Below are 26378 nucleotides of genomic sequence, written 5' to 3'. Positions count from 1 at the left end.
GAGCATAAACTTGGTTGCATTTTTTAGAGACAACAATTGGAAGACTTGGAAAGCATTTAAGATGGCAACAAAAGCTAATGATATCTCTTGCTAATCAAAATATATAATTACATCGCCTATTGAAAAAAGAGTAACCTTAATCATATAATCATGCTCAACCTTTGGCACATGGTAATTGGACAAATGGGAGGTCATTTTTTGGCTGAATAGTCTCGAGGACCAAAGATAGTGGATCCAATTCTAACATTTGTGCTTCCCATTTCAATCTGCAAAAGAAGAGATGTCGTTTTCAATTAGCTTTCCACAGAAAGAAAGAGCTCTTACAAACTTGTAGGCATCAACCAAGGGCCATCACCAAGCAGCATGGCCATCCATCAGCTATCTCCCTTATTGCATAAGAGAAAATTGTAATTCCTATGCCACAGGTTACATTTGGCATCTCTCTCTCTCTCTCTCTCTCTCTCTCTCACACACACACACGCGCGCGTGCACGCACACACAGCACGCGCATGCATGTGTCTGCATGTGCACACAGATTGGGCAGACAAATGCTCGCACTTGTGTGCTACACATCCATGGGTGCACACACACACACACACACAAAGAACGGGCTCTACACATGTTACACAGAGAGAACAGGCTCTACACATGTTATGTTAAATGAGAAGGAAAAAAAACAACAATTGCAACTACTTACTGCCTGCTCAAAGTCCCCTGACATGCCCATCGAAAGCTCAAGCTCATCCTCCGGAATCTCAAGTTCCTTAGACACCCGTGCCCTGCAGTCAACCAAGGTCTGCAGACAACACCAATTCAATTCATACATAGGTTGATAATCATAAGCTTTTGAAGTGCCAATAAAATCGTGGCAAAAATCAATACCATGAAATTTTCTGGACGTGAACTATAGTCGAGCATCCCAATGGTCATCAAACCGGAGAATTTCAAGTTGGGACATTGAAACTTGACATGTTTCGCAAGGTCAATGCACTCTGAGGGCTCCACACCAAACTTTGCTGTAGCAAATATCATTAAAAGAGTTAAAATATATTAAAGACAAGAATTTCTTATCCTAGATTCATATTTTTTAGAGGATAAAATGGTATGCTTTGCCAATAAAAAATTGGCAATTGAGCTTTACACGGGTCATTTACCCATTTAATCCCCATCTTAGCTGCTTTGACTACATGCATGTAAAACCACTTAGCATAGACACATCTTGCATTGGTTGAGATAAGGAGACTTACATTCCTCCCCACTGGTGTTAACTTGAACGAGCACCTTCAAAGGAGGCCTTTCAAGCCCTGCCACTGCTTTGTCAAGATTATTTGCCACCTACAAAAACATGAGACCACACTCTTTGAGTTTTTGCCAGTCTTCAAGCTATTTTATTCCTGACGGGAGTCAAACCTCCAATGCCAACATATATTGGAGACGTATATTGGAGCTATTCATGCGTGCACGCTCATGGCTTCTATAGACTTAACATGCTACACAAAGCCATTCAAGTCAACCCTAAAGTTAAACAACTTTAGGTTCATTGATATTTGTTTCCAAGAAACTATCCTTCAAGTCAAAAAAGAGAATTTCTATTCAAGAACGGACTACATCCCTCGAAGCATGTATAAAACATCACAAGAGGGGAAACATTATAGGCTCCCATTGCCAGTAGTATTTTGGAGGCCCCTTGCACAAGTCCTAAACATGAAGCTAGAGATACGAAGATAGTAATAGAAGCGCATCACCACTGGTGGGTTTAAGCATCATCTTGGATATTCAAGTCCTTTTGCAAGGACAACCTACAAATGGATTGGATCCTTCGCACACACTCAGTAAGGTCAATTCAACTCTAATCATGCTTCTTGGGGATCCCACAGCTGCCTCAATCTTCCTTCTTGGAGATCCCAAGGACTAAGGCACACACGTCTTTGACCCAGATAAATCGAATTCTTCTCTAAAGAATGTTGTTATAATATATGGACCGACAGGATCGAATCTATGTAAAATTTCCATGTACTTTCATTGGCAAGTCCAGGTGCAATGTGATTATTGTAAGGTTCCCCCCTTCTAAAATAGGAGAAACACTTATGATAGTCCGCTAAGTCTTAACTTGGGGAAAATTTCCTATTTATCGACACCTTGATCATGTAGAGATTCAAGGATACGATTCATAGGTAAGACCTAGTCCTAGCAAGGGAAGCGTGATCTTCTAAAAGTCAAATCACCCATAGGGTAATTTATCATAAATTGGGCAACTACTAGACTTGATTTCTAGAGGCAACGCTTTTTTCCTCATCCATGCAAGGCACAGCCGCTGACCTAGTCTTCTAGAATAGAGTTACCCAAGAACCTAATTATCTAGCGTAGGGCTTTCACTTAATCTGTTGGAAAGCTACCCGACTAATCGGGCCCACCCGTCCGTAGGATGGTGCCATCGGGACATTCCATCCTTCCACTTTTCACCCTACTCACGCGTCAATTTGTTTTCTAATTAATCCTACCACACTGTTTGACATAAATAAACATGTTCCTTAATTAAGGTCCTTTTCACAAGGTTTGTTAAAACAGCCTTTTTACACAATACAATCATGCCAAAGACAAGATATATATATAAAAAGTTTATACATGAATCAATTCCATACAAGCCAAACCGGCTCTCTTATTCTTTTCCTTTATTCTGCCGATGATCTAGAATTCGGCCTTCCAGCCTCTACATGCTGGGCAAAACCCTACGGGACCATACACCTCATCGTCGGCCGTTGGCAAGGACTCAAGCCGGCCTGTCGCCCTCTCAGGCTCCATTGCTCGATCCTCCCGCCCCTCAGAGGGATGTCTGCACACTAGGGTGGGCTTATTTACCGCACTAGCCTGGGCCCTCAGAACTAAGCAGCATCATAACCTCTCGCCTCAATCGACGAACCTTATTCTCCCAAGGGTATGAGGGATACCTTGGGCCATTCCCAAGCTTTGCTAACGACGCCGCCCGGCTACACAAGCACGGAACGGAGTTAGCGTTGAAGCCAGGAAAAACTTGCACTCTTTAAAGATAACAATTTCAATGCAATTTATTGAATACAACATCACACAATTCGTAACTTCATACAATTTTATGTCATTATTTTTAAAAGGAAAAGATACACATTTATTAGCACTAATATTTAAAAAAAAAACTCTTCTTTAAAATATAACCAAGCTAACCTAGCCACCATTTCCTTGAGGAACTTGAAAAGAGAGGGTTGGAGCCGCATCGGGAGCATCTTCCCTAATCTCGTTGTTGCGCGCTCCTCTCAAGGCAATATTCTGACGTTTCCGGGATGGGGCCATCTTGGACGTCGACTTGTAGAGCTCGCTTCCGCGGTCGAAACGCTTCAGTCGGATCTCAATTCTGAGATCGTTTACTCACCGTATGAGCAAAAGACTATAGCGTATGAACCCTTTCTTAAGGCAAAAACCTCTTATTAAAGTCTACGCAAATGGGGGGGGGGAGGATTGTGAGATGTCCTTAAGACAAAAACGTTTGTACTGAGGACTGCTGTAAGTCTCTTCACACGGGGGGGGGAGGGGGAGGGAGAGGGGGAGGGGGGGAAGAAGAGTTAAGGACACTGCCTCCTGGCAAGAGGGGGATGGAGGAAAATTGCCTTATCTGAAAAGAGGCAAATGAGGGGGTGTGAGAGGGGTGGTTGCAAGGGACGGCTGTACTACAGCAAGTACACTGCACAGGGACAGACGGCGGTACGGACGGCAGTACAACAGGGCATACGCTGTGCAGAAATGCGTGTTGCCTGTGGAGCATCCCGAGAGTTTATATAGCTGTGGGTATGGGTACGGGCGCTGCGCAAAGCAAGGACGAAAGAACGGTGTACCATCAAAGACTATGGATCAGTGGCCTGCATGGGTCCTAGGGAAAAGGTACGGTGTCGGTTATCAGGAAAAGGTGTCATGTGCACAGTGGGTATCTACCGTGTGCTATACGCATGCAAGACTAGTTTCAAGGCTTGGGGAAGCTTGGAACTAGGCAGGCTGATTGACGAGCTGAGTTAGGGATATACTAACGGGCGGGCACCCAAGTATGGACGGGCGGGCGGCCAAGTGTGGACGCCCGATGACCGGCCAAGAGCCTATAAAAGGGTGGCCAAGGTTAGTTATTGGGATATAGAGAGTCTCGCGAGTTTGTGAGAGCTCTATGGTCTTGGAGCCTGGATCTAGTGCAGACGTGCACCTGCTTTATGCAGCCGAGGCCGGCAGCGATCTCGAGGCCCACGGGGGCAGCTTCGTGGCGGTATGGGACGTCGCGAGGAGGAGATTGGTCGGTACGTCAACCTAGTTAGCTCAGCTCGTGGCTCGGAGGGGACAGCCAAGACTGTGGGCTTGCCCACGGCTGTCATGGTTGGGAGGTGAGTCAGGCCTGCACCCCCTTGCTTGTTTGTTGTTCGTTTGTTTGCAGGATTCGAGTTCGAACCAAGATCGATCACGAGGGGATCCGTGGGGATTTGACAGTGGTATCAGAGCCCGAAGCAAAAGGGTATTGACTGATCATCAGTCAATCAAGTATGTGTGTGATGCGGATGATTTGAGAGGCAGGAAAGCTCGTTGGGCAGAGTTAATGCAAGATTTTGATTTTGAGATCCGTTATCGGAAAGGGTCCATGAATAATATTGCAGATGCGCTTAGTCGGATTAGAGAGGTGAATACTTTGTCGTTCACCGAGATTTCTACTGACTTATTTCAGTCATTGAGAGGGCTTTGCAGGACTGATAGTTATTTTGGTCCATTTTGGCAGAAGATCCAGGACGGGAGCTCATTGATTGACCAAGACTCGGTGACTGCGCAGTCTACTATTCAGGCTGCAGGAGGTCAGTGGATGATTCGGAATGGTTTACTAGTCCGTAATGACAAAATTTGTGTACCACAGATCCCGGACATTAGGTCCAAGATTCTGAAGGAGTGTCACGACGCCCCTTCTGCTGGACACCCTGGGGTACACAGGACGCTATCATTAGTGAAACACACTTTTTATTGGCCGAAGATGAAAGGGTATGTAGAAGATTATGTTCTCAAGTGTCAGATTTGTCAGGCAAATAAAGCTGAACGCTTTAGACAGGCTGGGTTGTTGCATCCTTTGCAAATCCCAGGTAATAAATGGGAAAGTATTTCCATGGATTTTATTACCGGATTGCCAAGAACACATCAAGGCCACGATTCTATTTGGGTTGTGGTAGATCGCTTGACAAAAATGGCTAGCTTTTTACCGACCCGGAAGAATATTACAGCTACGCAATTAGCTCGGCAGTTTATCGAGCAATTGTTTAGACTGTACGGGTTACCGCAGGACATAGTCAGTGATAGGGACTAAGTTTACGAGTGACTTTTGGAAACTTGTTTTCGAGAAGTTGGAAACAACTTTGAATTTGAGTTCCTCTGATCATCCTCAATCTGATGGCCAGACTGAAAGAGTGAATCAGATTTTGGAGGATATGCTTCGAGCATATGTATCCAAAAGACAAAGTTCATGGGAGGATTATCTTCCTATGTTAGAATTTGCATATAACAGTACTAAGCATACGAGTACAGGATTTAGTCCTTTCATGCTTAAGTACAGTTTTCAACCAAGATCACCTGTTACAGTAGGATTCTCAGGACTTCAGCATGATGCAGTACGTAATTTTTTGCAAGATATGCAGGAAATGTTACAAGTTGCGAAGGAATCTATTAGAAGTGCTCAAGACCGAGACAGGTTTTATTCTAATAGACATCGTTCACCTAGAGAGTTCTCTGAAGGAACGATGGTGTATTTGCGAGTTCCGAAAGATTCCGAGACTTTACGAACAGGTAGATCTCCGAAATTATCCCCTAGATACTGTGGACCATTTCGTGTTACACGACGGATTGGTTCAGTTGCATATGAATTGGATTTGCCTTCTCATGTGAAAGTTCATCCTGTATTTCATGTCAGTAGACTTAAGGAAGTACTGGGTGGAGCAGATCAGTTAGTTACTCCTCAAGAAATTATAGATGTCCAAGACATGACATTTGTTCCGCACGAACCTGAAAAGATTCTTGGCTTTCGTGAACGAAGATTGCGTCATACGCTTATCACGGAATACAAGATCAAGTGGAAGGATCGTGTTGAGGAGGACGCTACATGGGAGACATTGACTTCTCTTCAGAGAGATTACCCGGGCTTTTTAGTGAGCTCAGGAGTGAGCTCTTAGAAGAAGGGGAGTATGTCATGTGCACAGTGGGTATCTACCGTGTGCTATACGCATGCAAGACTAGTTTCAAGGCTTGGGGAAGCTTGGAACTAGGCAGGCTGATTGACGAGCTGAGTTAGGGATATACTAACGGGCGGGCACCCAAGTATGGACGGGCGGGCGGCCAAGTGTGGACGCCCGATGACCGGCCAAGAGCCTATAAAAGGGTGGCCAAGGTTAGTTATTGGGATATAGAGAGTCTCGCGAGTTTGTGAGAGCTCTATGGTCTTGGAGCCTGGATCTAGTGCAGACGTGCACCTGCTTTATGCAGCCAAGGCCGGCAGCGATCTCGAGGCCCACGGGGGCAGCTTCGTGGCGGTATGGGACGTCACGAGGAGGAGATTGGTCGGTACATCATCCTAGTTAGCTCAGCTCGTGGCTCGGAGGGGACAGCCAAGACTGTGGGCTTGCCCACGGCTGTCATGGTTGGGAGGTGAGTCAGGCCTGCACCCCCTTGCTTGTTTGTTGTTCATTTGTTTGCAGGATTCGAGTTTCGAACCAAGATCGATCACGAGGGGATCCGTGGGGATTTGACAAAAGGAGTGGTACACATGTACCTTATCTGGTCTGGGACAGCATGGATGTCCACGTAGCTGTACGTGTGGACCACACAGTGGGCGGCCGTCCTTTGGTTCTTGTGCGGCCATCGTACGGGCACCCTGGTAAGTGTGTACGGTCCAAATTTGGGACGCTCGCCTCGATTTGCGTGTCGGACCGCCCCGAGGGACAAAAAAATTTTTTGTCCGAGAGGTTCTCTTGGTCGTTGGGGTTCAGACCGTTCTTCAATGGGACGCCCGGTTGTGCATTTATTAAGGTTTAAAGGTCGTCACTTTTTAACTAAAATGACTGAAATTTGCGTATAAGCTTGATCCGATGTCTGTTTTGGATGCTGTAAAATCCTATATTAGGGTAAAATCCCGCACAGATTCCAAATTTGGGCTCAGAATTTGAAGATTCTAAGTAGAAATGACTCAAATAATAAAATCATTGATTTTTATACTATAAAAACTCATAAATTTATCTATTACATGAACATTTCTTTATTAGTGAAGATGGGTATGTTACAATTATGAAACAGTGGAGGGTTTTCCAAATGATTGAAGCTTAGATCAATGGTTACACCACCTTACCCTCTCCGAGGCACTCTAAAAGATCCCAAGCTGCCAAAGCTCCCAACTTCTGATGTACATAAGAGAGTGTTAAGCTGAAGACTGTAAATGGAGAACGAGGGACCGTACAGTAGATTTGGAGTCACACTCTTTAATGATCTAAGGCCTTGCAGCACCCTGAGAAGGGCTGGGACTAAAATGAGCTTTAAAACTTTCTAAGAGAAGCTTGTTTTAAAAACCTTCCTTACTCTTGTGGAAAGCATATTCACAAATTATACAGCAGTCATCATTGGAGCGTAAAAATCCAGCATATAAGTACCACGAGATTAAGAAAAGAGCTGATTGTTAATTCAAAGTACTAGTAAGAGTCAGCAAATTCTAACCTTACCTTAGCATTGTCGACTCCTTCAACCATAAACAGGTTGGGGACACCGGCTGTAAATTGAAACAAAACACATTAAAAGAAACGCCTTTGTTTTTCTTTTCATTATTTTGATCTAATATTGCCATGCAAACAGAAGTGCCAACAAAGTAACATGATATCAGATTTTGCAGGTTACTTATTTTTTATTTTATAAAAGAATTAGTCAAGCCTCACCTAAAAGTGTTTTTGCTTTGTTGCTTTGTAAATGACCGATAAAATGCCATTGGATATCATCTGGAAGCTGCTAGTATCCAGTTTTCAAACTGAGGCTCATAAGTTTTACTGAAGTAATGCACAGCAAGAAACAAAAAGTCTACACAATTGAAATCCACGTACTAATCCATTTTCCTTATGCACAGCCAACTATCAAGAAACCTATAAGAGCCTAACAGACTTACGACAATGAGCACATAGATGTCCGCCCCCCATAAGTTTCTCATTTTTTAATCGTCAGCCAACCTCAACATCTCCCCTCTTCCCAGCCTTGTTTCCACCTCAGCAGCACATTCTGTTTTCAACAGGCTTCTCTCCTCCCTAGCACCTCTCTTACAATAAAATTTATGGTGGGTGAAGAGAAAACTCATAAGCTAAGAATGATGCCCCTGTTGCATAAACAAAAAGTAGGCAATGCACATAATGACACAAAAGAAATATACCCACAAACAAATCTTCACTCCATTGCCATTGCTCTCATTCAAATAAGGTACATCCATATTTATAGCCTCATGGACTCATCCTATGACCTCATTGCTTACATTGCTCATCCTCCTCCTCTCACACTAATCTTATCCATCCTAGTCACACTCAAAACACTCATCCAATCTAACACTCACACCTTACACCACTCTAAATTCCCTTTCTTGTAGAGCTCATATACCTAGATGAATCCAGGAACATGCCCAAATTCACCCTTTAGAAACGTGCACGTTATATACTCATGGTAGTCAACCCACAAGACTATATAACTATCAACTCCATTATGCATAGTACGGACTAATACTACGGCATCCCCACTAGCGTCATCAGTACCCAATAGTGGGTGTAGAACTCTGTATCAAGATATGCTCTCACACACGCACTCCACACACACACACACACACACACATAAGAGCATATATTCACACAAAGCCCTTCGTACTGAGTTTCAGTCAAACTTGTAGAGATGCAGGGCGGACTCAGCCATAATGAAGCCTAGCACTAAGGGAAGTAGCAAATAGAAAGAATTAGTACAGCAAATAAGTAGTTGATAGGGTAAATGCACTACTAAAGATAGAAAGAATTAGCACAATATCAACTGGCCACAACTCGGACGAAAACTTCACAATGTGAAATCTCCATGTCCACTAATACAGCTGAATTATATACCTAGATGAATCCAGGAACATCCCCAAATTCACCTTTTAGAAACGTGCATGTTATATACTCATGGTAGTCAACCCACAAGACTATATAACTATCAACTCCATTATGCATAGTACGGACTAGATACGACATCCCCACTAATGTCATTAGTGCCCAATAGTGGGTGTAGAACTCTGTATCAAGATATGCTCTCACACACGCACTCCCTTTCTTGTAGAGCTCATTTTTCAACATTTGCTGATTGCATCCATGTTTATAAGTGTTTGAGCTTGGGAAATCCCTCTTAGAACTTCCTATTCTTCTTCTTGTGGCATCCAACTTCTTGGATCTATCTATGTTGGATGGAGGGTCATGGTGCTCTGCATTGACGGCATCTGATCTGCACGGTAATCGGGCTCGCTGTGTGAGAAGTCCTTTGGGGCACAGAGCTGAGGCATGGGTATGGGTTGTGGCCTCTGATGTCGGAGCAAAGGCAATGGTATGGGTGGTGGAATCTGATGTGGGTAGAAAGAGAGAGAGAGAGAAAGAAAGAAAGAAAGAAAGAAAGTTGTATTAACGTCTTCAAAAGGCCAAAATAACCTATGAGACCAAAAGGTTACATAATATCCATGAGGTACATCATCCTAGGTACAAAATAGTAATAAAGAAAGATTAAAAAAATCTAGAACTATAAAATCTGATCTAAGTACATGAACAGATAGCTCTCATATCACCCTAATACATCCCTCATGGTCCGTTGTGACATGGTGCTCAAGGTTGCAAAACTGGTCTGGGGCGTTGAGCTCTACATAACTCAGTGGCTCTGTTGAGTGTCACACCTCTCGACTGAGCTCCTGCGCTAGCCCGTGGTCCGGGTATGATGGGTGGATCGGCCCTCGGAGTGCTGGTATGGAAATAAGTCGGTGAGAGCTCTCTGTGCCGGTCCTCAAGCAAGTACAGCTGATCTAGATCTCACTAAGGACTCCCTGTGTCTACTAAGCTTTAGAAGAAAAATTCCCAGCCATATCTGATCCAAGAAGTCCATGATCCTAGAAAGTGGTCTGAACCCAACTCGGAACAGGGAGTGGAACCTCCCCCAAATCTCATAGTATACAGGGCATCGGCATATGTAATGATCCTCTGTCTCAGGCTCTATGTCACAGAGCTCGCATATCCTGTCCTCTGGTGCGGCCGCCCTGGGCCCATATTTGGCAGTCTCCAATCTCAGCTGGTGGGATGAGGTGCGGATCTGGCCGATCACACATCTCACCCCAAAAGATAGGTGTGTGTCCATGCAGTGTGGGCGGATGATGAAACCATCCTTTGTCAGGCATTGGAGGTGATCTCTGTAGAAGGCCATCTTCGTCCCTAGTGGACGACTAGTTGAACTCCATGTCCTCTGAGTATCTAGTCTGACAATGTCTTTCCTAATAACCCTGTCCCGCTCTATGCGGCTGAGAGTAAATGACGGGGCCTCTATGCTGTATTGGAATGGGGGGGAGTTGCCTCCATCTACATACCACGCATGCGCAACCAAGTGCCTACCTATGCATACCAGCACACTGTGTCTCCCTGGAGTGTCAGCTGTCTCGAGGACTCCAGGGCTAGCCAGGGGTATCTATCTAGTGGAAGCTCCCATAGCCTCTGCCAGTATGTCACTGTCTAGAATAGAGCCTCTGTCACTATCGGTGTAGCCATCTCTGCCCGCACATCTCTGCCCACACAATCTCATGTGGCACTGATGGCTTACTCCTAATCATCATCACCACTAGGGGCCTCTCCATCGGCTTCCACCCATCATATACCTCCTATGTGTTTGTATCAACTGGCTCTCTCCTCTGTCTCCTCCTGTGGTATAAGCTAGGACCCCAGATGGGGGCACCATACAGTAGTGCAAGTGTAACTAGAGTATCAAATAGCCAAAGCTTCGTCCTCAGCTTCTGAAACTGTATCTGTGAGCATTGCCTGAGCCAAGGGTTACATATCCCCTCATCAATCTAGCTTCGGCCGCCTTCCGCATTGAGAAAAGGTCCAGCAATAGTGATCCCAATGTATACATATGAGGTAGCATACTCCACAGGCTCTCCACTATATGTAAACTGTACTGCAGATGTACTTATCCACTGTGAGGAGGTGTTAAAGATCATGACCTTGGTCTTTCCAAGGTTCACAGTGCGGTCCCGATCCTTGCAAAAGGCCGTAATGCATCCAAATGCCTCTGCAGCCCCTCTGATGAATCAGAAATAAGAACAATATCATCTGCATACAAGAGGATCGGTATCAAGACTCCTGCTAAATGTGCTGCTGGTCCTCCCTATCTGTCTATGTAATCCAAAATTCATCAAATGGGATGTTGGGGTCGAGGTCGGAGAGGATGCAGTAGACGTGATCAGAATAGATGGAAGAGGTCTCTCTGGTGAAGTGGTATCTCGGGCAGTGATGGGGCAAAGAAGGTGTTTGGGTGGTGTATCGGCATGTGAGGGAGAAGGCCAAGTATGCATGGTCGGCTACAACACCAATGGGGCGTGATGGGGAGAGAAAACAGAATTAGGGTTAGAGTTTATTCATGGGAGACATACACAGAGAAGCAAGGGAGAGAGAGAGAGAGAGAGATGTGGGGATAAGTCAACTCATCAGGCATGAGTGTGTGACTCCCCTATCACACATGTATATTGCACTAGTACACATAGTGCACTTAGTACATTAAAAGTACTAAGTGTACTATGTGCTATAACTTATGGGCTTGTACACACTATAAGGGTGGGCATAACGCCTTTACCCCAACAACCTCCCACTTAAAGGCAAAGTGCCCTTAAGTAAAGGAAAAAAAAAAAAAAAATCAGCATGTACATGATAATATACAAGGCCATATCAAGGCTGAAAATGGCCTCATCCAATGCCCATCAAGTGTCTGCAATGAGCAAACCGCTCCGGAGGCAAACTCTTCGTCAACAGATCAGCCGGGTTGTCATCCGTATGAATCTTAACAAGCTGAATTTGCTTGTTCTCTATCACCTCTCTGATGAAGTGATACTTCACATCCACATGCTTCGTCTTTGCATGAAAAACAGGGTTCTTTGCCAACTGAATGGCACTCTGACTATCACAATGCAACAATGGAATATCCCCTGTATAACCCAAATCAACCACTAACCGAGATAGCCATAATGCCTCCTTGCAAGCCTCTGTGGCTGCAATATACTCGGCCTCTGTAGTAGATAAGGCTGTGCACTTCTGCATCCTGGATATCCATGACACAGCACCTCCTGTGAATGTAAATACATAACCGGTAGTAGACTTCCGGTTATCCGGATGACCAGCATAATCCGAATCCGTGTAACCATGCACTAATGCATCCTGTTTGCCAAAGCAAATGCACAAATCCTGTGTGCCCTTCAGGTATCTCATGACACCTTTCACTGCTTCCCAATGCTTCTTGCCAGGGTTGGCCATGTATCTAGAAACCACTCCCACTGCAAATGCAATGTCCGGCCTAGTAGCAACCATGGCATACATGAGACTGCCACAAGCTGAAGCATACGGAATCTTGGCCATATCAGCCCTGTCTCTATCTGACTGTGGGCTGTCCATAGCACTGAGTTTCACATATGGAGGCAAAGGAGTACTAGTCTTCTTCCCCCCGTCCATATTGAACCTCTGCAAGACTTTGCCAATGTATTCCTTCTGAGACAAATACAACACATGCTGATTTCTGTCCCGAAGTATCCGCATACCCAAGATGTCATTTGCATCACCCAAATCCTTCATATCAAAGGTTTGATGCAGCCTCTGCTTCAAGGTATCCATCTCCTTACGAGATTTCCCGGCAATCAACATATCATCAACATACAAGATGAGGATCAATAGACTGCCATCCAAAGCTTTCTTGGTGTACAAGCAGTGATCTATGTCACTTCTCTTGAATTTCTGAGATTTCATGAATGTATCAAATTTATGATACCATTCCCTTGGTGCCTGTTTGAGCCCATAAAGACTCTTTTTCAGCTTGCATACAAGCTTCTCCTTTCCACTTACTGCATAACCCTCTGGCTGCTGCATATATATCTCCTCATGGAGATCACCGTGAAGAAAAGCAGTCTTCACATCCATCTGAATCAAGTCCAGATCATCATGCGCAACCAAAGCCAACACAGCTCTAAGTGTGGTCATTTTGACCACTGGAGAGAAGATCTCATCAAAGTCCACACCATATTCCTGCTTGAAGCCCTTAGCCACTAACCTGGCTTTGTATCTTGGCTTTGCATCTGGTGCAACTTTGAGCCTGTAAACCCACTTGCATGGCAAAACCTTCTTGCCTGCAGGCAAAGGCACCAACTTCCAAGTTCCATTTTTGTGCAGAGAATCCATCTCCGACTTCATGGCACGCTCCCAAAGAGCCTTGTCTGCCCTCTGTAAAGCCTCCTTATAACATGAGGGCTCCCCACAGTCAGTGAGCATCAAGTAGTCAACCCCTGGAACAAACCTGTCAGGGGCTCTGGAGGGTCTAGTGGACCTCCGTACCCAATGACCATCATTTGCAGGTTGTTGTCCAGCCTGCATATCACCCATTGGTGGCTCCTGTTCCATGCCATAAGGCTGAAATATCATGCCCGGTATATCCTCTAACTGTGGTATATCCATAGGGATATCTTCTGCCATCTCTGGCTGTCCATTTGGACCATTTTCAGCACCATTTAAGGGCTGGTTTTGCTGCTGTAATGGCTGATTTACAGCCCTTTGTTGTTGTCCATGATGTCCATCATCATCAAAGATGACTCTGCCAGGCTCCTGTTGCCTTGCAGGCTCCTTATACATGCATGTTTCATCAAAAATGACATCATTGCTGCGTATGATCTTTCTATTCATGGGATCCCAAAGTCTATACCCCATTTCACCTTTGTCACCATATCCTAGGAATATGCATTTGTGAGACTTAGGATCAAGTTTGGTGCGCATTTCCCTGCGTATGTGCACGTACGCAACGCAACCAAACACTCTCAAGTGCTTGTATGACGGAGGCTTCCCTGTCCATACTTCTTCTAGCACTTTCCCACCAAGCCTCGTGTTAGGTGACCTGTTTATAAGGTGAACGGCTGTCATAACAGCTTCAGCCCAAAAACCATGAGGTAATGCAGCATGTGACAACATAGAACGGACCTTCTCCTGAATGGTCCTGTTCATCCTCTCTGTTGTCCCGTTTTGTGGAGGATCATAAGGAGTAGAGAGCTCCCTCTTGATGCCTTTAGCATCACAAAAGTCCTGAAACTGTTTGGACATATACTCTCCACCATTGTCGGAACGCAAAGCCTTCAGTGTTTTGCCAGTTTGATTCTCAACATGAGCAACAAACTTCTGGAACACTGAGAATGTATCACTCTTCAAACGAAGAGGATAGACCCACACCTTGCGTGTGGCATCATCTATAAAAGACACAAAGTATTTTGCCCCTCCCAAAGAAAGCTGAGGCATCTCACATACATCTGTATGCACAAGCTCTAACTGAGCATCTTTCTGTCCAAGAGCTTTCTTGTGGGGGCACTGTAGTTGCCTACCATATATACAATGCTCACAAAATTGAAAACTTGAAAAGTTTAGAGAAGGCAAGTAACCCAAACGAGACAATTGCTCCATTCCCTTGACACTCATGTGTCCCAACCGGCTATGCCACATAGAGATTTCCGGCAGCTCGGTTGCATTTACATTAGCATGGTGACAAACACCTGCATGCATGAAGTAAAGAGTGTCCACCTTAGAGCCTCTGGCAACAACCAGTGAGCCCTTACTAATTTTCCACTTTCCACTACCAAATGTGGTAACATAATCAGCATCATCAAGCTGTCCAGTAGAAAGTAGATTCTTCTTGATCTCAGGCACATGCCTGACATCATGGAGCATAAGCTGTGAGCCATCTGAAAATACAAGCCTCACATCACCTCTGCCAATCTCTGCAACCTGTGACATGAAAGGAGGCACCTGAATCAATGATCCATGAGTGCATACCATGACCACCTGTAAGAAGTGAATGGGCATCAAGTGAAGAAGTAAATAGGACCTCATCCTCACTGCCACCTGCATGTGACACATTGATTTCTTCAATCTTGACTCCACTTTTGCCCTTTGGCTTTACATCTTTGGCTTCATCTTTCTCTTTGTCTTTGCCCTTTCCCTTTTCCTTTTGATCATTTTTCCATTTGTAGCATTGCTTTTTAATGTGTCCCTTCTTGCCACAATAATGGCATTCCAAATCCTTTTTGGAGCGAGACTTGCTCCTTCCCCTTTCTTGGCTTTTACCCCTTTGCTGGGATCTCCCACGTGCATTCATTGCATTGGACTTTCCAACAGAGTTGTTTTTCCTGTTCATCTCTTCTTGAAGAAGAGCACCTTCAACATCTGCATATGACAGCATAGCATTCGAATTGCTAGTGGCTGTCCTGAATGTGTCCCAACTCTCTGGCAAAGTGCATAACAAAAAAGTGGCTTTGAACTCATCGTCCATTGCCAACTTTTGATTGATGACCTGGCTGACAATACCATTAAACTCATTGAGATGGGCTGTCATAGATGCCCCTTCCTTCATCTGAAGACCTATGAGTTTCTTCAACCAATACACTTTGCTTGAGGCACTTTGCTGGGCATACAAGTCCTGCAATCTCTGCCACATTCCCCAAGCTGTCTTCTCTTCACGAATGCTGAAAAGTAATGAGTCTGACACAGATAACATGATAGTAGATCTTGCCAGCTCATCCATATCTTCCCACTCTTCAGCAGTAAGAGAAGCGGGCATTACACCCCTTTCTTTGATAGGCTTGTGCTGCTTTTTCTGGAGCAACACATTGTAGCACTGGGTTTGCCAAATATCATAATTATGTGAGCCTTCAAGCTTCTTGATGTGAAGCAATGAAGAGCTCTCACCTGTGGTTGCCATAGCAAAATGCAACCTGTCAATGCCTGACTCCCTGCAAAATGTGCAAACACTGCACCAAAAGCACACAAAGTGCTCACAGTTTTTCTCCCAAGCTTTATCTCCCACTGCGGAAGCACGAATGCAACTTTTCTCCCACTTTATGTGATGAAAACACGAAAATCTGGTTGCTGCAGATTTTGGACAGCACCTTAAATGTGCTCTTTTGCCCTTCCAAAGTACTGTACAGCAGTACCAAGTGCTCACCAATGATGTACCAAACCTGTACCGGCAAGTACAGCAACTGAATTTGAACCTTTTGGTCACTCAAAACAGTGTACAGCCATGCCAAAACATGCACAAAGCTGTGCCAAATCTGTACCAACAGGTACAGTAGCAATAAATGCTCTCCTGGCTGTCCAAATGAGTAAAAATCAGACTTTTACAGTCCCGAACACTGCATAAAACAGTCCCGAACAGAAATTGGGCAAAAGCCCCTTGACTGCAAGCTGATTTCTGAGGATTCAAGGCATAAATGTCTTGCCTGCTGCTTTGCCAAGCTTAACAAGCATACAAACTTGAAAAGCCCCTTGATTTAAGATCAATTTCTGATCATACATGGTACATTGACGCACATGAAGGCATCCTGTGTGTTCACGATGCTTCCCCCTGGCCACATATACATCAAATACATGAAAGCCCCTTGATTTACAGGCACATTGAGTGCTTGTAAGGCATCAGCACATTATCCACAGCATCAAATGCGATCGCCTGCATGCAAATCAACCAAATCGGCACAAAAGCCCCTTGATTTGCACTGCAATTTGCTGCAATTTTGCCCAAATGTGCGATTTTTCACATCATACAGCATGTATGAGTGCTTAATTGCACAATTACATCAAAAGCCCCAAATTTCGACATCCAATTTCCTGCAAATTGATCCTGATTTGACCAATTTCCTGCAAATTGATCCTGATTGTGACCAATGTCACCCAATTTTGCCAATTTTGCTCAAAATTGAGCAATTGGGCACCTGTACCTGCTCAATTGTTGATTGTACTTGCACAATTGCAAATCCCAAAAAAAAATTAAGGCAAATACCTTGTAATTTCTGATTTTTGTTGCAGGAAAGGAGGGCGTCGATTTTGCTGTTGATGCTGCTGCTCGTCAAGCTTCTGTGCAGGTGGACACAAGGGAGTCTTGCCAAGCCTTGTGCAGAAGGCTGTGGCTTCTTTGACAACCGAGTCAGAGGCTTGTTCTGTTGCATTTGCAGAGGCGCCTCTGATTTGGTAACTGTTCTAGTTTCATCATCTGCCGGTTGTGCAGCACTACGATTCAGCAACGGCACGTGAGCCTGTGCGGAGGAGGATGTATGCTACGCTGCCTTCGTTTCGGCTCCAGTTGTGTGGCGCCGGTGACGAGTTGGATTTCAAGACGGCTGTAGCCCGCGTGAATTCGCAAACGCCTTCGCCCAACCCTTTTCGCTTGCCTTGTGGACCAGCCGACGACTAACGTCTAGTAGCCTTCGCTCACTTCCAGCAGTCAATCGACGACTTCGTTTAGCGCCACTCGCTTCTACCATGCCGTGCGCTGCTTCCCTTACGGCTTCGCCTAGCTATGCGCCTTCGCTGTCTCCGCCAGCAGCGCTAGTCTTCGCCTTACAAGATAGAATCACGAGTTTGTCTAAAGAGTGAAAGCGGGTGCTGGGCAGCGTGGATGCGCCTGCCCACGCTGCTGCTTCTCTCCACCCACCTGCCTGCGACTGGTCACACAGTCGACCAGTAACCAGCGCTGCACAAAGGCGACCAGCGCTGCACAAAGGCGACCAGCAAAAAAGGCGACTCACAGAATGAGCAAACGACCAGCAAAAGGGCAAACAATTCTTGATGAGAGGGAGGGGAACCTGGTGACCAAAGCTTTGATTCCAGTTGATGGGGAGAGAAAACAGAATTAGGGTTAGAGTTTATTCATGGGAGACATACACAGAGAAGCAAGGGAGAGAGAGAGAGAGAGAGATGTGGGGATAAGTCAACTCATCAGGCATGAGTGTGTGACTCCCCTATCACACATGTATATTGCACTAGTACACATAGTGCACTTAGTACATTAAAAGTACTAAGTGTACTATGTACTATAACTTATGGGCTTGTACACACTATAAGGGTGGGCATAACGCCTTTACCCCAACAGGGCGAGGCGAGATGGTAAACTCCAGAATGAGTGGGATCAGAGAGAGGGATCCCATTAGATAGTCCATTGTACTGGCTCCATGTCCGAAGGGGTAGGAGGTGAAGGAGCTGGATCCATGCCATTGGATCCAGGCCATCTGGCCAGGCCATTATAAATGGCTAGCCTATGTTATAGCCCTTGGACTACATGGGGAACTGGCCGACTGCTGGTCGGCCAGTTACAAGTTCATAAAAATCCATTTAATGCAGCCGACTAGATGTTCTTGATGCGCCTGCTGCCCACACTTTGCTGGCGTCAGCCGACAGCTCTTCTGGCAGCCAGCATCCTCTTTCTTGCAGCCGACAACCCTCTGATCCATGCTTTGCTCCAAGTCCTGCTCCATGTCCATCTTCTACTGGTTCATGGTCTTTCTCTGTTTGCCTCTTCTGGATCTAGCCCTGAGAATGTCCATGGCATCTGTGATGCACATGACATCCCCCTCTGCTAAACTTGATGACGGGAATCCAACCTGCTCTTGGATTACTGTCATCATCCCAATCCTGTCCCGAAGTCCCTCTGTCATCATCCATCCCTGGCAAACCCTTTTCCCTGAAAACCCGGCCTGTTCTCCAAACCACTCTGTCTCTGATGAAGATCTATGCATCTGGATTCCTCTAGTCCACAATCCATTCCTGCCCTGACTCTGAACACCGTCTTGGTCTTCATTCCTGGAACTAAGTCTGGCACTCTCACATCACCCTTGGAGGATCAACCTCCCTTGGGACCGTTACCTGAGAACCTATCTGGCTCACGGAACTGCCATCCCCATCTGGCACTGTGGAACACCACCAACAAACCTCCTGGGAGTTCTTCCCGATCTGTGTTCCCGCCTTGGGCTTCGAATCCGTGTACTTTCCTGTACCTTGGACCTGTACACCATCATATGGGACTGATTCAGCGTTTAGCTTAGCTGAGCCTGATGCTCTGATACCAATGTAACACACGGAAGCTCTGGGTAGTCTTCTTTCAGCCCTAAACACTCTTGGCAAACCTTCTGATGCAAAAACGCACCATCTGATGCAAAAACGCAAGTAGAGAGAGAGTAGAGAGAGAGAGTGAGAAGTGCTGGAAATTCAGTATATACTATGGTACAAAAAGGTACATATCTGCAGCCCTTGGCTGCCTTCTTGAAAAGGTGGTAAAACACCCAAAATTCTGCCCTAGACTAGGACTCCTAATGACTCAAACCCCTAGTGGGTTGAATGACTAAAACATAGAGCAAGGGGGGCTATTTATAGCACTTGGACTACATGGGGAACTGGCCGACTGCTGGTCGGCCAGTTACAAGTTCATAAAAATCCATTTAATGCAACCGACTAGATGTTCTTGATGCGCCTGCTGCCCACACTTTGCTGACGTCAGCCGACAGCTCTTCTGGCAGCCAGCATCCTCTTTCTTGCAGCCGACAGCCCTCTGATCCATGCTTTGCTCCAAGTCTTGCTCCATGTCCATCTTCTACTGGTTCATGGTCTTTCTTTGTTTGCCTCTTCTGGATCTGGCCCTGAGAATGTCCATGGCATCTGTGATGCACATGACATATGAGCCCCACCGAGGGCTAAGAGATACTCTCCATAGTCTGAGCGGGCTACTATATCCTGTGATGTCCGCTCCAGATCCATACCCACCGTGTCAATCGCCTGGTACATGGGATCATCTGTCTCAAAGAAGGGTACCTGTGCACATGCGGTGCAGGCATTGAAGTCTCCAGCCACGAGGATGTCCCCTAGACTGGAAAACTTCATAATGTCATCATAAAGGGCCAAATACGGGGACTCTCCATGGGTGGCATATTTAGAAGTGGAGGGTGCAAAGTAGCACACTGCAAGGTAGATGTCCCGGGTCCTCTCCTCACCCAAAAAAACCGTGCAGCCTCATCCCGCCCGACTACCTGTATCACATGCTGAAGCTCCTCCTTGTATAGTAAAGCCACCCCTCCCGACCCCCGGATACCCCCTACTGTGTGTGGGTGTGGGCAGTGAACAAACTCGCATCTGTATCCTCTCACCTCTGGAAGCCAACTCCCCTCTGTGAGGATTATGTTGTTAATCCCTCATATTGTGTACTAATTACTACTTAAGTACTTAACTTAGAGAAGACCCTTCACCTTCAGGAGAACACTTGAGAGAAGATTGAATTGACTTGAATTGATTAAACTGAGTACAATAGGTCTCTTATATAGGAGATGAAGAGACACATTTGAAGAGGCATGTCCTTTGACGAAAGGACATGACCATAGACGAAAGGATACAACTTTAGGCTAAGGGATGTGTCTATTCGGGCACAACCATTCATCAAGGGATACAACCATTCGTCGAAGGGATGTGACTATTCGATGAAGAGGTACATCCTTTGGCAAAGAGTTGCAACCAATCAAGGGTAGGGGTTCCCTTGGCTAGTTACTCTTTGCATCTGCAAAAGGAATCAACAGTGAAGAGAGTATCTGATACATGCATACGTCACAATCGTGACACCCTGGCACTGATGTGCCTCTGTGTGTAAGACCAAGTCTCTCCCTCTAAATGTCTCCTCGAACAAACTTGCATCTGTCCTCAAGGCACCATTGCAGTTCCAAACCGCAATCTCTAGCTTGGTCTCATAGGTCTCGCACCATCATTGGGCACGTCGCTCAGTGATGATCACCCTCCCATCTATGTACACTGCCCATTTCCCTGCCCTCCGTGCATCCAAGATGCGTGGCATGCATTCCCTCTTGTGTGCCACCTGTGCTAGTGTGAGATCGTCTTCGAGGTAAGTCTTTTCTCCTTCTAGTGCCCACCTTTTGGTAAGGAATGCTTGCCTCACCTCCAACCCCGCAAACTTGAGGATGAGTGCGGGTTCCTTGGTGGTGTCTTTGCCCACCCTCCATGCCTCGACGAACGCGGTATCAGGGATTTCCAACTTTCTGCATAGTGCTATGGCGTCCTCTTTCAGAGCGAGACTCCTTCCTTCCATCCCACCACTCTCACATTCAATGCCCTAATCTTCCTTCTTTTCTCCTCTTGGAGTGTGTCATTGATGATGTTTGGGGATGATGGTGGGTTCCGTTGCTTCTTGGCAACTTCAATCCAGCTGCCCGCTTCTTCCACTTGTTTGTGTCTTCTTAATCATCTCGGCCCATGTGGTTGCCTCATTTGCCTCCTTCTCCTCTTGTTCCTGGAGGGTCTTCATTTGCTCTCTAAGTAAATTCAGCTCATCATTGAGGGATAGTTCAATTTCTCCTTCTTTGAATTGAGTGCATGCCCTCAAGGTCTCATTTTCCACTTTAAGGGTAGCGACTTGGGCCTCCAGCCACATATCTCAAAAGGCACAGCAGTTTGCCTTTGTAGTTCCCTCATTCCAACGAGATTTCATTGTCTCGCCTCTTTTGAAGTGTGACATGATCTTAGGAATCCAGTCGTTTCGTCAGTATGAGCCTATTCCCGATTGGGGACAGGACACTATTACTATCTGTAAAGGTTTTCATAAGCCCGTCATGATTCGTGGGGATAGAAGCATTCTTGGCATCCCATTGATTTCTCATCTCCAGGCCCGGTGAACTATCTACAAGGAAGCGGAAGGAGCATTGATTTATGTTCGTACTCAAACAACTTCTATCTCATCGATAACAATTGTCTCGTCTTCTTCTTCAATCCCTCAGTTGGCAGATCTCCTTTCTCGTTCAGACATTTTGCTTAAGGATGATCTCCCACCCTCTCGTCCGGAGGATCATCATATCGATTTGGTCGCTGGGGCAACAACTTCTAGCAAGTTTTCCTATAGTCTTTCCAAGACTTTCAAGGACAAGCTAGAACAGCAGTCAGTACTAGATTTAAAACATGTTCCTTATGGATGCGTTTTCACGGTCAACACAGACCACCAAGCACTTAAGTGGCTCCCGATGATGCCAACTGCCCACCAGTGGAGTGATCGGCACACTAGATGGAGTCAGCTCTTCCACCAATTTTGAGGACTGAACAAGTACATCCCTCGTAAGCATTACCCGGTGACTGATGCTCTTAGTAGAAAGACCCGCATCTAGACCATTCAAGAGTCTACCATTCTCAAAAACTCTGGAAAAGACTTGGATAGCATGACCAATCTGCATGTAAATTCCGCACAGTTTGGTCCCCCATTCTGTGCCTAGCCATTATTCAATTCACAAAAAGGAAAATAAGTCTAGACGAGATGTCCGCTTCAAGGAAGGGGATAGAATCTATTTGCATATCACGAAACAGAGATTGAAACAAGTGGACAAACGTTATCCCAAGCTTTCTTTCCGTAGTTTTGGACCCTTTTCTATAGTTAAAAAGATAAGTGATGTCTCCATGAAATTGAAGTTGCCTAACAATTGGACAATGCATGCTGTTTTCCATGTTTCCTGGCTAAAACCATATGTTGGACCAGAATTGTTTGATGTTTCAAATGAACAGCAGCCAGACGAAGTAGACGAATCAGAAGTCATTGAGCCTGTGCAGATCCTTCTTCATCGTTAGAAGCATGGTTCCGGTCAAAGACTCCGTTAGTTCTATACGAAGTTCCGAGATCGAGATACCCACGAAGTAGTTTGGCTAGACGAAGAGTTCTTTCAAGAGTACCCCCAATTGTTGGTTGTTGGCGGACTACTTAGAAGCCATGAACCTACCGCCAAGCTACGCAGGAGGGAATGTCACATGCACTCTGCATTGTAGCACATGGCGACAAGATGTCTCATCATTAGTACAACACTGATCAACAATAGAACCCTTTAGGATTTGATATTTGTCGTACGCCGTGACCCCATTGTAATCCTCAGTCCAGGATATGTCAGGCACGAGCTACGTAGGTCATTCCTTAGCCTTATAGAATCAGCCAGTCAATCACATCCCTTAACCCACTTGGATTCATGCATATAGAAGTCAATAGAAGCCCATCTAGATCATTGCAGAAGACTCAAAATATCATCCAGTATTTTTTCCATATTTATAGCATTTATCTGGCATTTTTACCATATTATTATCAACATTATCCAATTTATACAAGACGTGATTCAGCCAGCCAGCTTTCAGCCAGCCGACCAACTAATGAGAGGCATATAAATAGCTCAACCTTGCATTCATTCATTCATTCATATCATAATCATTGGAGTCGAGCGTTTCCCTTCAGCACAAGGAGCATCTATGCATGAACCATTCAGCCCTACATCAACAAAACGCAGCATCCACAGCATTCAGCCAGTAGAAGCACATCAGTACCTTGCGTTTTCAGGATACATACAGTTTTCAACATTCACTCACATCATCGTTTTGCTACATCCCTACCGGTGAAGGTAAAACGCATTCATTCATTCATTTCCAGCATATATTCACATCCTAGAGCAGTCCCACGCAGCCCCTTCTCTCAATCTCAGATTTGCAGCCTTCCTACGTTCCATTGGAAGAGTGCATAGGCTTGAGATAGGTCATCATTGGTGCTTCTACAGCCGTGTACAGTTTCAGTCTGACTCTTGGTCCTTCAAAGGTCTTGCATTTGGCTTATCTACAATCCAAAGTCAGTCCCTCATTCATTCTCTTCAAAGATAATAAAGCAAATACTACTAGCAATAGAAGCGGGCCCTTTAGTGAGTAATTTGGGACCCAATAAGGTGTACAGATATCTCTCTCTCTCTCTCATCTCTTAAAGTTTGAAGTGATAAAAGTGGATTGTTAAAGACTCGCGAAACTTTGGATAAAGAAGGCGGTGTGAGACTTGTGTGACAGGATCCTTCATTACGCATAATTCCGTTGAATGTTACACATTCATACCCTCTGTGGTCAGTGGGGCAGCTTCAAGGTGGCTCAGGAGTCAGACTACATGCGGAAGTGCCGGGAGGCCTTCTTGAGGATCTAGCAGCATGGTCCCTTTCTTACAGATAGTGGTGGCAAGCCCTCTCTAGGCTAGCAACACGCGCACAGTGCTCTCCAACGGCACTCACACTGCCCATTGTTGCCTCCAGAGCCAACTAGAGCAACATATTCAAGCAGCTATAGCTTCCACTCATCTCTCCATCTCCTACTCATTTATGTCCACTCCATACCTCAATAGTTGTGGTAGCAACGACAACAGTGCCATTCCATGAGTGATTAGGAGAATATTAGAGAGAGAGAGAGAGAGAAAGAGAGAGAGAAAGCGCTATGCAAATCTACTCTTCTTTCTCTTTTCTGCAATCATAGAAACAAAAAAAATGAAGCGAAGCCATCAAGGGCACCCTCGCCTCGCCTCGCCTCGCCTGCAGAGTCTATACGGAGCATCTGGCTCAATATCATTCATAGCTTCAAGGAGGCTCAAACTGTATGCGGAAGCGCCAGGAGCCCTTCTTGAGGTTCTAGCGGCACAGTCCCTTTCTTACGGATAGTGGTGGCGAGCCCACTTGGCATTATAGACCACCTGTGTGGTTGTTTCCCCCTCCCATTGTAAGAAATAGCCTTCTCCTCCTAGAGCAGCCAGCCAGAGCAGAAGAGCATCCTCCCCTTGTGTACATCTTGACTCTCGTTTCCCATTTGAGGATGAGTTTATACTCACCATTTTGGCCGTTTTCTCAGTAACTAATAGAAGGATCTTTTTCTCGAGGGGAAAAAAACACCCATAGGGGTTACACCCAACAGCCACCATGCCCTCTCATGAAGGTGTTGCTGGTTTGCACTCTCCTATGCGCCGCTCGTGTTACCCATGTGCATGCATTTTGGGAGGGGGGGGAGGGATGTTCATGGAGCTCAATTGGATGAGAGCAACGGCAATGCTATGTAGATTAGTTTAAGAGTATATTTCTTAGTGTTGTTGTGTGCATTGTCTTTCTGTAGTTTACTCTTCGTTTAAGCAACAATGTGTCTTTCTTAGCTTATGAGTAAGCCCTTTATCCACCATGAATCGTATCAACATAATCAGTAATGGAATGGAACATTCTTCAGTGTGGATCAGAACTCAGCAGTAGGGAATACCTTCCACAAAAAACATGTAGGAGACCATCCAATGTTTTGGTCACTAAATAAAGCTACGTGACCCCCGTGTAGTACCTAGAAATTGGTGCTCCCAATAATGGTGCAAAAAGCCAAGCTACCTAGAATTTGGAAATCTCAGCAATAGTGTGAAGAGTTTTGATGACACCTATTGTGAACTCTTCGATTCAAAAGGTGGAGAACATTGAGCTGCAATACACACATAATTATAAAGGCAACTTTGCAAGCCACTTGCCATTCCTTGAGGCATTAGGTTAATGCATAAGCACAACCCAAAAATTGACTAGCCACACCATTGTCATTATCCATCATGGTCTTGGTTCATGGGAAACAATAGTATAATCCATCATAATTCCTCCTCAGAATGCACAACGGATTCTCATGAATCATCAGACTGCTTATGAACTTTTTGAATTCACTGATGTGGCCATACCATGAGTTCCAAATTGTCACCATCATCCCTTTCCCAATCCCATGACATCATGGATGGATCATGGGTTGCCCATTCTCTAAATTGTATAAGCTTCCAACTCTTAGTGTTGTATGTAATGTGTAGAAAATGGGAAAGGGTGTTCAAACATCCATCCTTGCCCCCTTTCTATACATCACATACAACACTAGAGTTGGGAGACTGCTATGAATAAATAGATGGGAAAAGACTGTTTCTAGATAGCTTGGCGAGATTTGACAAACACAGCTACAACTGAGGTCACAAAGCGAGGTAAGCTCTCATATGAGAGAGTGAAAAGGCAAAAAAAAACATCAGGTCATACCTCAGGAGCTTTTTCAAGCAGCTCTTGGACATAATTCTCCCCAAAGTGCCTATGGCTTGCATCATACAAATCTCTGATCATTGAGGATGGTTTGGTCTTGCTGACAGCAACGACTCTAACCTGAGAGAGGGATGCAAAACTCCACGTGAAACCATGCCTTCACAATGCCGAGAAAATAGAGAAAATTTCCTGATATCTACCTGAGAGGCAGAGCGGCCAGATCGTTGGGCGGCCTGAGAGACTCGGAGGAGGACGTTGCGGAGAGCGTGGGCGGCCGCCCCCTCTGCAGCCGCGGCCATAGTGGTGGCGGAATCCAGCGTTGTTGGAGTGGTGGTCTCCGAGCTACCATCCATTTGGTTGCACAACTCTTTTCCTACACTTTCTGGGTAAACCAGCCTTG

The 26378-nt window shown here is 45.4% G+C and overlaps 1 protein-coding gene across 3 annotated transcripts; it reads right to left on the bottom strand.

Moving 5' to 3' along the window:
* On the bottom strand, positions 1–26378 carry LOC147619845 (uncharacterized). Of its 3 annotated transcripts, none has more exons than XM_086825691.1 (8): positions 26179–26378; positions 25979–26098; positions 7959–8028; positions 7749–7795; positions 1248–1335; positions 883–1016; positions 698–796; positions 1–266 (listed from the first exon to the last, which is right to left on the bottom strand). In XM_086825691.1, exons 1-8 carry the CDS (start codon positions 26329–26331, stop codon positions 192–194), a joined length of 786 nt encoding a protein of 261 aa, XP_086681817.1. In that variant the 5' UTR covers positions 26332–26378; the 3' UTR covers positions 1–191. The 3 variants fall into 3 exon arrangements, with proteins under 3 accessions (XP_086681817.1, XP_086681819.1, XP_086681820.1); XM_086825693.1 differs by having other exon boundaries at positions 7959–8025; positions 26179–26376; XM_086825694.1 differs by lacking the exons at positions 7749–7795; positions 7959–8028.

Source organism: Cibotium barometz, chromosome 32, assembly GCF_041138505.1.
Source record: "Cibotium barometz isolate CiBa-2024 chromosome 32, ASM4113850v1, whole genome shotgun sequence".
Classification (NCBI taxonomy): Eukaryota; Viridiplantae; Streptophyta; class Polypodiopsida; order Cyatheales; family Cibotiaceae; genus Cibotium; species Cibotium barometz.
This window is presented reverse-complemented; position numbering and strand designations above follow the sequence as displayed.